At 40.6% G+C, this 19,027-nt stretch overlaps 1 protein-coding gene across 1 annotated transcript in view; it reads right to left on the bottom strand.

Annotated features, from left to right (window-relative positions):
- Window positions 1-10,315, bottom strand: part of cfap44 (cilia and flagella associated protein 44) — a 35,703-nt gene extending 25,388 nt beyond the window's left edge. The window contains exons 1-11 of the mRNA XM_077195532.1: window positions 10,181-10,315; window positions 9,697-9,856; window positions 8,712-8,874; window positions 7,758-7,860; window positions 7,424-7,640; window positions 6,770-6,884; window positions 6,491-6,655; window positions 6,183-6,338; window positions 5,949-5,996; window positions 5,758-5,857; window positions 5,569-5,663 (exon numbers count right to left, since the gene is read on the bottom strand). Coding sequence (XP_077051647.1) covers window positions 5,569-5,663; window positions 5,758-5,857; window positions 5,949-5,996; window positions 6,183-6,338; window positions 6,491-6,655; window positions 6,770-6,884; window positions 7,424-7,640; window positions 7,758-7,860; window positions 8,712-8,874; window positions 9,697-9,856; window positions 10,181-10,223 — 1,365 coding nt within the window. The 5' untranslated portion in view covers window positions 10,224-10,315. The remainder of the gene's footprint in view (window positions 1-5,568; window positions 5,664-5,757; window positions 5,858-5,948; window positions 5,997-6,182; window positions 6,339-6,490; window positions 6,656-6,769; window positions 6,885-7,423; window positions 7,641-7,757; window positions 7,861-8,711; window positions 8,875-9,696; window positions 9,857-10,180) is intronic.
- Window positions 10,316-19,027: the final 8,712 nt, after the last annotated feature.

The following is a 19,027-nucleotide window of genomic DNA, read 5'->3' as shown; positions in this document are numbered from 1 at the left end:
AGTGGTAGGCCTAACACCAGCCGTTCCGCATGTCTGACGTCGGAGGGGTGTGGAGGAACTCAACAGGGTTCAATTTTAAGGGAACTCAACTGGAGTAGAAAGGCGCACGTATCCAGTCCATAGGAGGGGAATGGCGCAGAGCCGATACTTGAACCGGGCTCACGGTGAAACTGGCTTCATGAGAAGGGAGCCCACGGGAAGCAGCGGTTCAACTAGGTGTCGTCCAGCCCCCAACTCTAGAATCTGTTTAGCAAAGCATATCGTCAACACCAAGGCGGAGCACTTTACACTCATCATAGAGGAGCTCAACACCTAAGTGGACATGTTGCATCTCGGATTTTTACCGAAATGAAGGCAAGCACTAAGTGCAACTTTGCATGGAAACAGCCTTCCCTCTCTGCTGAGTTCCAACAGATATTTGTAGAGCTGGTCTGAGGTCTATGGCTTGCATTCTGTACACGTCCAAGCGAACGGACAGAGAAGCCAGGGCTGGATCTGCCTCCTCCAGGGCAGCGCTTGCAGGCTCACCACCTGCTCCTATTACGGGAGAGGTAAGAACCTTGGGCACAATCCGAGCCGGGGTCTCAGCTTGTGAGAGTTAGCCGGCCCAGACTCCAGGCACAATACGTTGACCGAAAGCGAGCAAGTCCCTACCCTCTAGTAGAGACCATGCGAGCAGGAGAACTGATATATCAGAATTTTTAACTCACTGCCTGCAGTAGCTCAGGGGCGGTCTCTGCAGTGCAGTCGCACCAGGGACAAGGCCCAAGAGGATAAAGAGGGACGCAAGGATTTACAAGACCTTGCTCCTCAGGAACCTGACGATCAGAACGTGCTTCTGCACACTTCTGCAACACGATGAGCGTCGTTTAAACACCGAGGCAACATCATTTTGAGGGTGAAGGAAAACAGCCTACTCCAACCCATTTTGCAGGAAAGAGAGCACTGAAGTGATCGAAAGCTTTCAGGATCTCCTCTGGAGGGAAGACGCACTCAACGACTAGGTTCCACTTCTAAAGGCGTAAGCACACTACCCATTTCTAGGGGGTGCTCGCAGAAGTGATGGTAACTATCACATGTCCCTGTGATAGCCACCTGAACCTCCGCGTTCAGATGTAAGACCGCCCGGAATCTCCAGGGGAAGAACGCGGGTGCCATCGTGCCCCGTCCCTGAAAGAGTTTTCAGGGGAAGTCAGGAAGGCTGTCGATGGGAATCAGGTCTAGTTGGGCCAATAAGGGGCAACTATGAAGACCTGTTCCTCTCCTGACTTGGCACGTAGGTGCAAGTGACGGGCGCAAAAAGACAGGAGCATTGCTCAACACAACATGTGAAGATCACTGGGCTTCAGGAGCATTTTCTGCTCAGCACTTGAGTGTGATAAGTTCACTGAGCTTCAGGAGCATTCCTGCTCAACACCTGAGTGTGATAAACTCACTGAGCTTCAGGAGCATTTCTGCTCAACCCTTGAGTGTGAAGAACTTCACTGAGCACCAGGAGCATTTCTGCTCAGCATTGCGTGTGATGAATTCACTGAGCTACAGGAGCATTTCTGCTCAACACCTGAGTGTGATGAACTCACTGAGCTACAGGAGCATTGCTGCTCAACACCTGAGTGCGATGAACTTCACTGAGTTTCAGGAGCATTTCTGCTCAACATGAAGTGTGATGAATTCACTGACTTGAGCAGGCGCAAGGCGACCATGAGTCGCAGTCGCTTTTAGAAGGCTCACTGGGGTTAAACGCATTTCTGCGGGCCCCTGGGGCAGCTGAGAGCCAGTGTTTGTCCAAGGGTGATCCGCTCGGTTTGTACTAACACTGGCAGGAAGACGAAACCGGAGGGGCAACTGAGCGGCCCCGGAATGGTCATGACCCAGCTGGACCCAAGGGATGGAGTCTCCACTTGCCCTGGCTATAACTGTCGTGAGGCTCGATGGCGGCACGATTGAGTAGAGCGGGAAGAGTGGAACAAAGCGTCCTCAGAAGCTTCTGACTCCAAGGAGGAGGTGACGGGTGAGTTGTGACATGCAAGGGAAGCTTGCGCAACGGTCGCAATGTCTAACAACTCGAGGCACGAATGCCCGTGTAGTCGAGGGTCGCCCAGGCCCCCGTTAAAACACGCCCTTTGTACATGGCCCCTCTGTTGAAGAGGGTTTGGCAGCAGACCGGGATGAACTATAGTCACACAGGGTGAGCTGCTCTGCCACGGTCACCTCGGTCATGAAGCTAGCGCTGAAGCGGTCACATATGGAGGAAGCCAATGGCTGCAACTACCATATACCCCAGGAGCCTCTGAAAGTTCTTTCAGTGGGACCCTTTCTCACTTCAAACACCAGCTGAACACATTCTCATTGGAGAGACGTGTTAGACCGAGTCCATCTCCGAAACTGAAAAGAGATACTCAGCCCGTGGGCGAGATTACTCTCTTCCAGTTGACCTGAAGACCCAACGCGCTCTGGAGCACTCGAAGGGAAGGACACTGTACTGATACTCCACCCTTACACGCAACCCACAGGATGGACTGCGGTGCGGAAGGTAGATATCTGTTTTTAAGCACATGTCTTTCAGGTCGGAGCTGCAGACCAATCTTGGGCCAAGATGGCCACGACCCACCACCTAGTAGCACGAAGAACGAGTTTACAACTGGCCTTCGTACCGGCTGGAGGAGCGGCTATATCAAATCCTTCGCCAGCAGGATAAGATAAGCACGCACAAGTCAGGAGCACTGCTCAACACTCGGTGTGATGAATATCACTGAATTTTCAGGAGCACGTCTGCTCAACACCTAATGTGATGATTATCACTGACTTGAGCGGGGTAGCCGAGCCTGAGGTGGGGCAGCAAAGTAGAGAGAGTGGTGTTAGTGTGCTGTGCAACACTTACCTGTCTCCACTAGCGGCAGGGTGCGCGTGAGAAGGCGGATGACCGGGTCCTCGAACGCACCAAGCTGCCTGCTGGCGACCAAGGGGGAGCTGAGGGGTGTAAGGCTATACAGTGTCACACCCGCCAGACTGGCCCTCTTGGGACCCAGGAACAGATGAAATTGCTCTCTCTTTGAAGTGTGGGTACCGCTTGCTCCGCTTTTTTTTTTTTTTTTAGGGAGCCAGCGGCGGAACAGACACACACACAAACAAAGGCTCCACCCGGCCCTCACCCGGGGGAGGGAGTGATCGTGCCACTCCAAGAGCATCTCATCCATTCCTGGGCGGCCCGCTCCGGAATGCTTTCGCTGTCGCTTGCCACCTGGCTTGGCAGCGCCTGGAGCGGGCTGGGCGTCTCTATTGCGGCCGGCTCCATGCTGAGGCCTGGGTGGAGGCTGCTGCGGAGGGCCAGCAGGAGCGGCGGCCGGGGAACGCCCACGGCGACGAGCGGCGGGTGGAGGCAGCAGCTGGCCACCGGGGCAGGATGTGCCGGATGACCTCTGTCTGGACTTGAGCGGCAGAGAACTGTTGGATGCAGTTCTCCACCGCGTCGCCGACCAGCCCAACCTGGGAAATTGGGGAGACCAGGAACCGAACCTTGTCCGCATTCGCCATACCAACCAGGCTGAGCCAACCAAGGCGCTACTGGACCACCAAGGTGGACATCGCCAGACCGATCACGCATGCTACGACACTCATGCCCCGGAGGGTGAGGTCGGATGCAGTGGGGTGCTCACCTATGAGCGCACGGTCTGGATTACCCTCGTGCATGCCATGGGTGCCCTAGCCTGCAGCAACGCCATGGCACACAAGAGGAAGCGGCTTGCCCGCAGGCTTTGTAAGCTCTGCCCGTCGGAACGGACGAAAACTCACAGGCCTTAGGGGGGAGACGAGGATCCCCCCAAAAGGCAGCGGCCGCCGGACACAGGTGCACCTGTGTCGACAGACCGCTCCAATGGAGGGACACCTCGCAACCCTTCACCGTTCCTCCATCAAGGGTAATGAGGGGGAAAAGCTATTCAGGCAGTTTCTGGCAGAGAAAGATGCTGTTCACCACCTGATAAGCTCTCCATGCATTTCGGGAAAGAAAGGCACTGGGGCGGCGAGCTGAGAAGCAGCGCGGCCCGCCCCAAGATACCAAACTCCAGATTCCAACCGAGACTGAACTGAGCTCACCCTCCGATGCTGCAATCGGCGTCCTGTCCTCCAGGGGAGCCCCGAGTGAAACCGCTGGCCCACCCATTACAGATGGACCAGTAGACAACACAGGAGGCTCCAGTGGTTGCAGTGGAAGGGAGGAGTGAGGAGCCCACAGGGAATGGTTACCGGGCGGGACATCCAACACTATCCTCCGGTCATCCATCCCAGACAGCACCCGAGGGTGGGGCATGGTAATGGGGACTCGCTCTCCACGAACGAAGGCGAGTCTCGCCCTCAACACTGCGACAGTCATGTTCCCACAGTGAAAACATGAGCTGTCCACAAAAGCTGTCTCAGCGTGCTGTAAGCCCAAACACGTGACACAACAGTTGTGACCATCAGAGAGAGACAGAGAACGACCGCACCCAGAAACGCACGGGCGGAATGACATCTTGAAAAAGACGCAAACGCACCCGTGTTGCTCTTTCAGAAAATAGGACCGTCACCAGTGCCGGAGCACACAGGGGAATGACCGCGGCAACACTGAACAGAGAACTGAAACAGTGAAGCACTCACTTTTCCGCCCTCTAAACAGCCATCAACACACACAAACATTTAGAAATTTGTTGCTGTTAAAACAGCAGGTGAGAGCTCAAAGCTCTCGATCACCGCTGCACTCGCGCTGTAGAACACCAGCACTGGAAGAGTCTTCCTGAAGAACACCGACACACTCGCTCGTTGTAGACAACAGCACTCTCAGAGGCATCAAACGATCGGCTCCGAAGCGAAAGGCAACTAGTGCGTGCATCCACTTCCGTATTTATACCCGCGCCACGGGGGCGGAGTGTGTGTGCGAATCACGCACGCCAATTACATTGGCTCGTTCAATAGTACTCGAAGAGGATAGGCTCTCTAGCGAGATCCCCATTCAGTCGACCGTCGACTACGTCTGACGTTATCGACTGAAAGGGAACTGAACTGAGCTTGATGACGACATCACTGTTTTTTTGTAGAATTGTTTTATAGATGAAATGAACTAATTTAATAATTGTTGTCATTGTCAACGGAACTGAATCAACACTGAACTGAGTTTAGCTAAACAATGACACCTTTATAAATAAAGGTGACTTGACTTTACTTGACTGTTTATTGGTTATTGGCCATCACATTAAAATAATTATCAGCTTATATTATCTTTCAGAATTTTAATATTGGACATCCCTATGCACTCGCTCATATGATGCATAGAGAGTCTCCAAGCATGTGCGTTCAAACCGGACGCGAATAGAGCGAATAGAGCAACATTGCAAGTGATTTCAATGTTAAATCAATGCAAAGACGCGTTACGCGCGTAAATTTCGCTTCAAACTTTTGTTTTTACGCGCGTCAATTTCGCTCTTGACGCGCGAATGGATTCAAAGTGTACACGCGTAAAACTAGATGCGGCAGGCGTGAATTTGACGCTCAATTCGCGTCTGGTGTGAACGCACAGAGGTTCATTTACATTACCGTGTCTGAGGCCCAGGTGAGCGCTGTCCCTCCTTGTTTGAAGCGACTTAAAGTGAGCTCTTTCTTTGAAAGAAAGTCAAACACCCTGACCGTGGCTGGGTTGGATAAAAAGGTATTTGTTATTATTTACAGAAGCACATTATATAGGTATGTGGGTATATGTTTGGTCAATTCAACAATTTTTCTTACAGTCCAAGGCTGTAGTAGCCATGAGGTGGCTACTTTCAGAAACATCCATGCCCTGAATGGCACCAGCATGAAATGAAAAGAGACACTGTGGATCTTGGGTCTGCAAAACAAAAGACCAGAAAAAAATGCTTATAGGATCCACCATGAAAAAAAAAAAATATTAATCTTTTAACCTGTTTAACTTGACTTACAATGTTGGAGAATGAGAGATCCAGTTTCCAAATACTGCCTTTAGAATCCTGTTAAAAATCAAACCCGCACACACAGACACAAATATTCAGACTAGGTCCTGGATGGTTAAAAAATAAGGTCATTATAAAAAAAAACACACACACACACACACACACACATACATACATACATACATACATACATACACACTTACATAAAGCAAGTTCCACATCTAAAAGAAAAAGACTTCATACCTGAGCAAACCAATTGGAGGTTTCTGGGATGGAGCTCTTGACCATAGAGTACAAGCTGACATTACGGCCAACTGTTATCTCATTCATGGGCTCAGTCTCAAACAGGCCACTGTCATCAACTGCATCTGCCGTGTCTATGGTCTCCAAATTCCAGCTCTGAGGAAAAAGATGGAGAAATTGCTTTAAAAGCTTTCAAAAAAACAAAACATCCTCTCCGTGAAATGAATTTGTTTCAAATAAATTTACACTTTTTAGAAACCACAAAAACCAATGAAGTAGCATAATCTCACTAAGTAAACTGTACTTACTCTGACGACACCATCAGACCCTATAGTCATTAGTTCTCCCTCATCCAGATTAAACTGGTAAATGGTTCCGCTATGACACGTCCGTCTACCTTTACGGCATATTTCCACTTTTATCAGACCCCCCTCCCAAAGGAGCATATTTCCCCACTCTGATCCTGACACAACCTAAGAGAGAGAAAGAGAAAGAATCAATTTCTTCAAGAACATATTTCATTTTAAAAGTCTGTAGATTTGTGTGTGTGAATATGCTAAATGTAAGAAGGTGTTGAAAAAAAAAACCTTTCCATCAGGAAGCTCCACATATCCTTCTATATCTGTTACAGTTGTTTTTCCAAAACTTCCAAGCAACCCTTGCAACTTTAAACCAGTGAAGGTATTGGCCATTTTCCAGAATCTAAAAAAATAAAACCCAAACTCTCTCATCACATAGAGACTGTTCATGTTTTTGAAAAAGTCTATTTTGCTCATCAATGCTGCATTTATTTGATTAGAACTACAGTAAAAACAGTAATATTGTGAAATACTATTATATTTTACAATAACTGATTTATTTTTTATTTTTTAATCATGTAATAGCAAATCATTACTCCAGTCTTCAGTGTCACATGACCCTTCATAAATCATTCTAATATGCTGATTTGCTGCTCAAGAAACATTTCTTTTTATTCTCGCTGTTGAAAGCAGCTGCTTACTATTATTGTGGAAACCATGATTAATTTTTGAATTCTTTGATGAATAGAAAGTTCAAAAGAACAGAGTTTATTTGAAATAACATTTCTGTAACAAGGATCCTGAGAATTTACTGACCCCAAACCTTTGAACGGTACTGTATAAATGCTCTTTCTTAACATACAAAAAGCATCTTTGAAAGATCTTTTTAAAAAATGTTTTTAAATGCAAATTTATAAGCGGATCAATTATAGTAATACAGACCTAATGTGCCCAGAGCCAGAAGTAGTGAGCTGTCCGACACAGTCGGGCGAAAAGGTGGCCCTGTAGACATCCTGAGCAAAAGCTTTATTGCACAGCGTCACTTGTTCTTGCCTCCAGTCCCACAGTGTAAGCATGTAGTCTGGAGCACCACCCACGCTGGCCAGTAAAGAGCCATCACGATTAAAATCCACATAGCTATATGTGCTGCCTGTGCCACCTTGACGTTAAACACAACAAACTAAAATTATGTATGTATGATTCTGTCTCAAATCACATCTTGATCAAATTTAAGTTATACTTTTGTAAGACATTTGATCTGCCACTGATGTCCTACCTCTGAGGATCCTGTAAGGCCGCAGGGATGGGTACTCATATATGATGATATTAGGCTGACGGCCTTTCTCTGCCACTGCGAAATATTGCTTACTTGGATGAGTCTTTGAAGATACAAAAGGAGATATTAGGTCTTCAGGTCCACAAATATCTGTAGGCTATATAACCCCATAATTGTTTATAGTAATATATGTGCATATACTATAGAGTGTAAAATGAATGATGAATAAATGTTAGTATGTCTGAGCCTGTTAAAAGTAAGAATTATGACTTTTCTCATGTTGCTTATACACTCGTCAAGGCCATTCTTTATTGTTGTTGGTATTTAGTGGTTCAAGTGCGTAGTTGGTGTACTTGGTGGTGCTTTGATATGGAAAAAATATCGCACACGCCCACGGCATTCATACCGCATGGTAGAACTCCTCATTCAGAGCGACTTTGCCTCTAGGACCGCCGCTGTCAATAGAATTGTTTGTTAAATATTGGAAATTATTCAAAAACCAACTTTCATGAACTAGTCCTAGGTTTTTGACTCAACCTCAATAAAACCACGCGGCACAATTTTCAGGACTCTCAATAATTATCAAAAAAATGTTGTTCCTTTAGATAGAAAACAAGTGTGGCAGAACTTCATTAGGTGATTCTAAAGAAGCATGCAAACTTTTATGGAGATCGGCCCATAGGTGGGGCCATAAATGTTACAAAAAAAACTTTAAAAACCATACATTTACTATGGTAAATTGCCTGTATTGGTTGTAAATGGTCTTTTCCATCTAAGATTGAGATGCTTACAGGCTTGCTAAATGAAACATACCTTTTTACGCGTACGATTAAAGGCCTTTTGAACCCCGGCAATTGGCAATTGAACCCCGATAATTGCTACTCACAGCTATATTTTTACTTGCCCTTGCATTTCTATTCACATACAGTCAACGAAATAACAGTATTAATGTACCGTGATGGCACCAATGCCGCCCCCACTGCTAGAGCGGATATAACACTGCTCTTTAGTGTGCACATCCAATAGGATGAGCAGATTTCCGGCAATGAAGGCCAACGTATGCTCATCCAATAGCTGTAGGTTTCCTCTCCGCCCACAGTCATAGCCAAACGAATGTCTGGGCTCAGTTTAAGGAGCAAATAAAATGAACAGATAGTCTTCCCAAGACAACAAACTTGTTAAATATATAATAATCAAGATTTTTAATGTTTTAAAGAAGAGACCTTACACTCACCAAGGCTGCACTTATTTTATCAATTATTCCTATGATGGCAAAGCTGAAATTTCAGCAGACATTACTTACATAGTCTTTAGTGTCACATGATCCTTCAGAATTTTTTTCAAAAGTTTTTGCTGCGTAATATTTTTTTTTAGAAACTGAATGAATAGAATGTTCAATGAATAGAAAGTTCAATGAATAGCATTTATTTCAAATAAAAATCTTTTGTAACTCATTATAAATATCTACAGTCACATTAATTGAATTTGTCTTTGCTGAATAAAAGTATACTTTTTTTTTATCTTACTTACCCCAAACTTTTGAATGGTAGTATACTGCGGTTTCCACAAAAATATTAAGAAGTTCTGATATCAAACTGTTTTCAGCATTGATAATAATAAGAAATGACAGCAAATCAGCATATTATCATGATTTCTGAAGGATCGTTTGACACTGAAGACTAGAGTAATGATGCTGAAAATTCAGATTTGCCATGACAGGAATAAATTACATTTTAAAAACACATTAAAATAGAATTTTTTTAAAATAATATTTAACAATATTACTGTTTTTATTGTATTTTGAACAAATAATGCAGCCTCGGTGAGCAGAAATGTTTTTCAAAAACATTTAAAAAATCATAATTATTTCAAACTTTTGACTGGCAGCATAAATAGTAATATAGTATAAATTTTATTTAGTGTTAATGGCTGTGGATACGAGAGGTGCAGTAGGTTCTGTGGGATGTTGGAGTCTGTGGTGATGTATGGTCTAGAGCACAGTTCCTCATAGCTGTAATACATATCATGTGGGATTAACTTCTTGTGCTCTTCCTCGTTGTTTCCATCACACTCTTCAACCACCAAAACATCTGCCTGCTCTGAAATTAAAATGCCATTAAAAGAGGAAAATGTAAATTGTGTATTGTGTTTTTGTCACAATAATGAGAAAATATGCATGATGAATGTTCTAATATGTCTGTATGATATTTTGCTAAACAATTTTAAGATTTATTTACATGACAATAATTGTTTGTTACTGTTAGGCAAACAGATGTCAAGTTTGTTTACTGCTGATGACCTAGAGTTAGGGGGGGGGTCATCAAAATTACACAAGACTTGCGTTTAAACGACAGACGAACAATACGCGTCTCTTAAACACATGATTTTTGTGTCAAAATGAAGCATTAAAAGTGTTATTTCACCTTGTAAAGTAACTTCATCTCGTAGCGTCTCGGAAGCGTCCATCTTCGTTTGACGGCGTTGCTTAGCAACCGTACACTCCGAGCAATGTTCACTGGGAATTGTAGTTCATTGTTATTTCAACGAGGCCAAGTAGGTTTCCGTATATTTTATAATAATTGTGAAAGTGTTAGGCGTTAGTCTCTCTCTCTCTCTCTCTCTCTCTCTCTCTCTCTCTCTCTCTTCTACAAACCAGTGTTTTATGATTAGGCTAATAATAATACAAATATTATTACAAATAACAAAAAAATGCAATATCAGGCAGCATAACCGACCATGTTTGTACAGCTAAAATAACTGAGATGAGAAGTGAAAAGTCAACACAATCAAGTAACACTGGCCGGGCCTCCTCTTACGTAAAAAACTCTGCAGAGATGCCACTAGATGGTAGTAGTGGTCTACAGGCAGCACTACAGGCAGCACTACAGGCAGCACAGTGGTCAGTGGTCAGCTCTACTACAGAACAGCAGACAGATATAATAGAAGGATCATGTCTGTTGATACTAGATTGAGTGAAAGATTGAAATGAACGCATAAACAATGTCTGAAATACAATGGCATTTCTTTGACAGAAAGCATAAAAAAGCTGGCATACAAGCACACTCTTTTGAAATGTGAGCAAACTCACCTGCTCATACAAAAACAGTTCATCACTCAGCAGTGACTTACAAGCCTGAACACACTCACATAAACATACTGTCCCCATTTAAAACAGCCATAAACAATCCACCCACGCACATCTTTCACACACTACTAGGAAAACACCTGAACCGGCCTTCATATGCACACACATTTGCTTCTTTTTTTTAATCCCTCTTGTTGCTCCTAAAGTAGAATGGCAGGAAGTCAGCATCACATGACATGCCCCTTTGTATGTTTTTATTACGTACAGTTGTTATCAGAATTAATGGCACCCCTGGTAAATATGATGAAAAATGGCTGTAAAAAAAGAAATCTGCATTGTTTATCCTTTTGATCTTTCATTCAAAAATTCACAAAAATCTAACCTTTCATTGAAGTAAAATAATTGAAAGTGGGGGGTAAATCACACTATGAAATAAATAAATGCTTTTCTCCAAAAACACACTGGCCATAATTATTGGCAACCTTTAGGTCATAGGCAGTACATTCTACTACAGAGAAGAATGTAGACGATTTCAAGTCACCATGAAATCAATGAGGCCCTGTTTACACAAGAACGATTCTGGGTGAAAACGTAAAAATATTTTATCGGATGTGCCTTTCGTTTACACAGCGACGGCGTTTTGGGTGCTTAAAAACGCAAAAAAGTGAAACCACCCTCCAGAGTGGAAATCTTAAAAACGCTCCACCGTCGCGTTCCCGTCTAAAGGGTAAAAACGAAAATCTGCTCACTGTGGCTCTCGTTGCGTACGCGTTTACGTCACAGGCACGCGCCAGTACAGGAAAATAACAACCAACATGTCGGATTATTTCCATACGTCGTACCTTCGAGTTGCCATAGCAGCTCTGATAAACGTACAAGAGTATTTTCAGCAGTTGTACAAAATATTCTCAGATATTGGTGTTGTTGTGTGGCAGTGCTTCATATTGCCACCTAGCCGCCTGGAGTGCACACTACATCGAATTTCACACACTTTTGCGTCACCATATGCACGCGGATTTCCCCCCCATAACGCTCGTCTAAACGCAGAATAAAAAGTGATAACGCAACGCCACTTTTGCGTTTTCTCTTCAGATCGTTTCTGTGTAAACATAGCCCAGGTTCCGCCCTACTTTTTTTTTTGTTTGAGAAGCTGTTTCACTCAATTAGGCTATAGGCTACATCCTTACTGTCCAAGGCTACATCAGTATAGGGAAGAAGTATCACAACTTCTTTCATGGTGGCATTAAAGGGATAGTTCACACAAAATGAAAATGCTCTCATCATTTGCTCACCCTCATGTAGGCTATACAACTTTGCTTAAGCTATATTACAGGTGTTCTTAAACCATATGATAGTTTTGTGTAAGGAACAGACTGAAAATATCACTTGATGACCACCATTTACACATTTACGGTATAAAATTCAGTATTTAAAATTAGTATATAATTACAACTATAAATATGGTCTATAAGACCTTATTCGCCAGAGAAACAAGGGCGCAGCCATCTTTAGAATATTATCTTTGAACTTCCGTTTTTGCGATCGCTCTGTATATTTCTATGGCATTGCTGTGCAGGAGTAATTCGCTTTTGAAGTGGATTTACTTTACGTAAAGTTAACGAAAGTTATCACGAGGTTCGTAATGTTTAAAGCAGATGTCTCAACAAATGTCAGAAGATTTTAAAATTTCATTCATAAATACGCAAGATCGCTGTGAAAATACAGACTGGAAGACAAAAGACAACGAGCGAAGCGCTGAAAAGGGGCGGGGTTTCTTAACAATATTTATAAAAATTAAAACAATATATAAATATTGTTTTAACTCAATGAAGAACAAATAATGCGATTTGCTATTTGAATTTTTTACCCATTATTATTATTATTATTATTTTACCATAAATATGTTGTATCGGTTCCCACCATGTTTGACAAGCCCCAACTTAGAATTACTCCTACTCCTACTAAAACTCCTACTGTTTTGTTTTGCGACAAGATTTGTCTTTCAAACACTATCATGGTGGAGCAACAGTTTGAAGAAAATATTGTTGAGCAAGTTAAGTAAAATGAGTAGACCTATGTATATATAATGTATATATATATATATATACATGGATTTGAATGAGTTTTTTTAAGGCCAGATCAACAACGCAACGGACCGGGCGTTAGTGCAAGCGCTCACGTCTGTGTTCACGAATTTGCATAAACTTAAAGTATATTTCCTAGACCGAATTACAGAATTTTATTTTTTGGGTGAACTAGATCTTTTTACGCGATACAGCACGTGTGTGTGTTTACTCATACATTCTTTTATCCAAAGTCAAGAGGAAATTCTCTCCCCTCCCTCATCTCCTTCATGACCTCATTCAGTGTTTTTGGCAGGTGAGTCACCTGCCAGGTTTTTGTAGCCTATGTAGGCCTATCTAACAATTGAAACACATTTCCGCCATATAAGAAAAAAATTCATGCTTTTGTAGGCCTAAATCATAATTATGACATAAAAAGTCAAATTATGTCATACTAAATTATATTAAAGTGACGAAAAGTGTATGACATACTAAGTCAAAATATGACGTCATTATTATGACATACAAAGTTTAATCTTTCGACTTTTTATTTCAAAATGTAAACTTTTTAAACTCAATTATGATTTAGACATAATCATTAGTCATAATTATGATTGAGTAGGCTATATCATATTCTAAACTTTTTATCTAATAATTATGAATTTTTATATAATAATTTTGATGTTATATCATAATTATGACTTAGTAAGTCAAAATTTCTGTCAGAATTTATATAAAGTCAACTAGGACATAAAACGTCAGAATGGTCATGTTATAATATAAACTTGTCGTAATTTTGCCTTAATAATCTCATAATTATGATTTAGTATGTCATAATATTTGTAACTTTTTGTCATAATTATGACATTAAAAGTCAAATATGACATAAAAAATCAAAATTATGAAATTTTTAACTTTATAATCACATTATTACTTTAGTATTTCATAATTATAACATAAAAAATCAATTATGACAAAATTCAATCTCATAATAATTTAAACTTAAATGTCATAATTTCGACATGTGTCATAATTGTGACTTTTTGTCATAAATAGGATTCACCAAAGCATGATTTTTTTTTCTTATATGTCTTATTTGAGATGTCTAATTTGGTGGGATCCCAAACAGCATTCATGAGGTTGCCAAAGAAAAAATAATTTCAATAGGAAAAGCAGTCTGAAAACATCTATACTCAAGTGAAAATCCAAGTTACCCACTGAGTGATTTAAAACACTAGTTTTATAGCAAAGTTTGAGATATCTTTCAGGAAATTAAAATGTTTTGAAAGGACAGACAGAACTAAGCTCTCACTTAACAGTCCAGTCCAAATCATCTATAGCACATCTCTGTGAATAAATATGCAAATTATGTTATTGTGCGGCGAGTTTAATTTCCTCTTTGTCAAAAGTAATCGTTCTTACAGCTCCGCCCCCTGCTGTGAAACTTAATTAGTATATTTGTACTGCCTGTTTCCACACTGTCACTCAAATTGCACACACAATTATTTATGAAAAAGACTTGAAGTAGAATGTGAATGTATATGTGTGTGTGTGTGTGTGTGTGCTTGGAAAGAGAGGCTAGCCTGTGAAAAATTAATTCCCTTGTCTGCTCACTCTAACTATGCACAGCAGGAATCGTGCTTTGATATGTCTCTTATATGAAAAAAAAAAACCTAACAATTGTGCGTGCAAAACATGCAATTGTCACAATGCGACAATCCATTGACACTTCACACTTGGACTATTTTAAGCCTTAATTCAGCACTCCCTATACAGTGCTGTCTGTCTGTCAGTGTACAAACATGATGAAGCATCTGTGTGCTCATATGAAGGTTTGGGCATAGATGAGGGCAAAGCAAGAGTCTAAGTATATATGTGTGTGTTTTGTGAGTTAGTCTGGTTAGCGCAGGGCATTGATGATGTGCTCTGCGGGGGGTAAGCTGCCTCATAAATCTCTGGATTTTTGCTCTTTCATGGAGGGTCTGCAACAGGAATGATAATGAAACATAAGAGACGGTGTCCCTGTCTATCATACGCACACATGCGCACACACATACTCAAATATCTAGTTTAGACATCTCTCGAACAGCCGAGTAGAAATTGTGTTGTGGATGTGCAGGCCAAGGTTGCAAAAGCAAAAGTTGCAATGTGCAAATTTGGCAGTATGCAATAAGCATTTCAATTCAGATATTATGTTGTCTTTATGGCTTATCATATTCGGTTTGGGGTCTCGCAGAGATTATTTTAATAGCAAAAAATATGTACATATTGAAATATCAGGTTGCTGATGCTTGAAGGGGTGGTTCGATTTTGTTGTCATTTTACTGACTTGCTTCTATAGAGCACAATAGAAGATATTTTGAAGAATATTTCAATTGTTTTTGTCCATACTGGCTAGAACATTGGACCGTTCATATTCATTTTATGGACAAAATAACTTCATGAGGGTGATTAATGATAACATAATTCTCAAACATCCCTAATTAGTTTTGAAAACCAAAATATCAACATATATTTGCTTTTGTAATTCAGCGCTTACATATGTTTGGGATCTCAGACCCCATCAACAGGTTCCACATAACTGGGTTACATTAAGCAAACATAATTTTTTCATGTAACTTCAACATCATGGAATTAAGTCATTTTAAGCGACCCAATTTAAGTAGTCTCAAAGTGAATTTCTAAAGGGTTCCTGATATGATTAAGGTATTTTATATATTCATTCATCCATAAATATTTCATTTATTTTAGTGACACATAATTAAATTGATAGACTTTAGCTACCTATTTGCTACCAGCAGCACATATTAGCGTCTTAAATGCTAAGATTTACATGTTCCTTCAACCAAAGCAGTAGAGAATAATTAAATCAGTCCACAGTCAAACAGAATGCTCCACTCTTCTCCAAAATGGTAACCCACTGTAGTTTAAATGGTTCTAAGAATTCCAATGTAATTGAACATTAAACACAATTATACACTATCAAGTCTTCCTCTTTTCTCATTTTCTCAAAAAAACATAGAATAACACTTAATTTGAACATTTATTCTCTTAATTCAACCATATGCAAAGCATGCTGGGAACTAACAAGCACCGCCCAGTTTCAGTTAATGCAAAACAAATCAATCATGTAATCCAACACAAACGGATTAAGTAAACTTAAATTTTACATAATTTAAGCAGATTGAACACAATCAAATTAAGTTAGGGCAAAATGGCAGTTGGCATCGCACCATACTGCCACCCTCTGGATGTAAGAATTTTTTACTTAACATAAACGGTTTGTGTTTAGACAACGCGTTAGGATTTTGTACTTTTAAGTTGAGACATAATTTCGTGGACCTTAATAGAAAAAAACATTTCAAGTCAAAAAACACAATTATTATAAGTTAACTAAATATAAATATATTATGTAAAGTGCACAACCTTCCTCGTTCATTTTTTTGAGTGGTTAAGGATTTAGGTTAGAAGAAAAATAAGTTTCTTTATTTCTTTTCTTTATAAAAAAAAATTACCATAAAATGATAAATTATTGACGATTTAAATTAGTAAACATCTGTCTGTTGAGCTTAATTTAATTAATACAATGTGTTTGGTTTATTATGAATGAATATTTCGATGGCCGCATGTATTAAATTCTATTCTTAATTGTTTGTTAGTTTGTTGTCACATAAAAATAAGTATCCGTACTTATGTGGAGAGTGATTACTTGTAGTGCAATAGCCTGAATGATCACTACAGTTATCTGATCTCCATATAGATATCTTTAAACACAGTCCAAATGTAAAACAGTAGGTCTTGAACCAGTAGAATAAGCTTTGAAGCTGTTTGAAATCATATGGAAGAGGTCACCAATGAGCCTGCTGCAGTATGTCCATTTAAAGGCCTTATAAGCCATACCTTTATTACTTTACCTCATTTCAATCTGTATTGCTCACTTAGGCCTTCTGTATAGTTTTGCAAATGACCAACAAATGAGATGTTTCTGGCCATGCTGTTCTTGGAAAACACCCTGTTATTTAAAAACATATGGCAAAACAGCAAGCCACGGAACTGTGTGCTGCAGTCACTGTGCCTCCTATTGCATCCCATTATTAAATATGAATATGTATTCTAGGCTAATAAATCCATAAATAAGAATCTTTTTCCATTTATATATAAAATGAATGACATGAAACTAACCAGTCAGCTTTATGGGTTGCAAAAAATAAATAAATAAAAACAGAAATAACATGAATCCATGAGGGGTTGAGACTGGTGTATTTGCTCTGCACTCAAATTTTAAAATGTAAGTTTAATTATATATTGTATGTTTTATTGTTTTATTTTATTTTATTAATATATCTTTTGATTCTAATATGAATTACAAAATGTAATAATCTTTAAACAATCTTGCTTTAAGAATTTAAAAAAAAAAATTGGTAACATTGCAATGAATATCGTTACAGGCTACGATAAAGGACAGAACATCAATTAATACAAAGCAAACAAGAAATACAAAAAATAGAGTCTCAATGACAAAAAAAAGGGAGGTGGACAAAGGCTGGAGCGTCCGGCTGCAGAGAGAAAGAAAACAAGAAAGACTCTTTTGTGAGGAGAGGGTGCGGAGCTTCGCAGAGGTGAGTCAAAGTGACAACCAAATGAGAGAGTGTCAGTCTGGGTCTGTGTGTGTGGGGTAAACCCTTTAGTCCTGCGACCCCACTCTGCACAGGGAGCACAGCATTTCCCTAATCCACCCGCACTAAAGCGACCCACCAGCTACTTGCAAGCCCCATAATGCATGGCAGCCTATAGGCACAGGGTCATTAACATGATATTAGGTTCCAGACAGACTAGAGAGTGTGTGTTTGTGTGTTTGTGTTCATGTTGGTTTAGCCAGTGTGTAAGCTGCACTGGTCCTTTTATTGCCCTCTCAATCTGAAGAGACCGAATGTGACAGTCTGAATGCATGTAGCGGGGAGATACTTTGCTAATAAATTGTGTGTAAAAGCAGTAAAAGTAATACTGACCATACATATATCAATAAATGTGTTTCTAGCCCTAACAACACACGTTAACTGTTACAATGACTTGCAAATATCAATTACACAACAGAAAAACCATAAGCTACATCAAATGTTTAGGTTGATAAAAGTCATATTGATTTCTTTAAACATTACACACCTAATAATTGTTTTTCACCTCAAAACTCTACATTACACTATTTTATGCATAATATGCATTATTGCAGGTGTTTGTGTTCACATGCTTTTGGGTCATTTAATTAAATTATAAAGTAATGTGATGTAAAATATAGTGTGTGAAATATTATGCATCTTTATCTTTTAGGGTTGCTCAAGTGGATTCTCCAATATAAGAATTTAAATATTTCTAAGTTATTCTGATATTAATTCTCTCTTTACACAATATATCATTCTCTGTGCTAAGTGGGTCTGTTTCTGGCTTTCCCAGCTCCAGGCGCATGCTGTGCACAGTTGGGGGGCCTGAAGCTCCAGCAGCCACTCTTTTAGGGAAAGAAAGCTAAATCTTCAGTGTTCCAGCCTCACTTTCTTCTTACAAAGCCACAGAGGACTGAACACAGACTTGGTCTCCATATTAATTTACCTTAATTTTCTTTTTACACCATTTTATGTATTTCTGGACCCAGACTTCGACCCTGGATCAGGAGATTCCAGTTTATCGAGTTAATCGACGTGCAAAAATTCCAGCGATTTGACAACTAGCTGGGAATAATATATAGTTCTGAGCAGAAGGAAAAGATCTGAGGTATGTAAAAGTTAGGGTTATATTTGGTCATACAATTCTGTGTAATGGAATGCCATTCTAGCAAGACACTGAGTTACTAATGCTTGAATATTCCCATTCACACTCACTATAGAAGCATAATGATGGCTTGATAAACAGTTTATGATTTAACGGAAGGTTTGAGGAGATGTGTCATAATTTGGATAAGGAACCTGAGGTAGATTCCTACAACTTTTAGGAGGTGATCAATATTTGGCTCACCACTCCAGGTGTGCAGTATTAGAGCAGATTTGTGGTCAAATCATTTAAAGTTAGCATATGCTCATATTTTCAGAATTTGCTCTGTAGTAATATTGGATAGTTTTCAAATCCTTGCC

This window comes from Siphateles boraxobius, unplaced genomic scaffold, assembly GCF_051911475.1.
Source record: "Siphateles boraxobius isolate OS27281-9 unplaced genomic scaffold, OSU_SipBor_1 33, whole genome shotgun sequence".
Lineage (NCBI taxonomy): Eukaryota > Metazoa > Chordata > Actinopteri > Cypriniformes > Leuciscidae > Siphateles > Siphateles boraxobius.
This window is presented reverse-complemented; position numbering and strand designations above follow the sequence as displayed.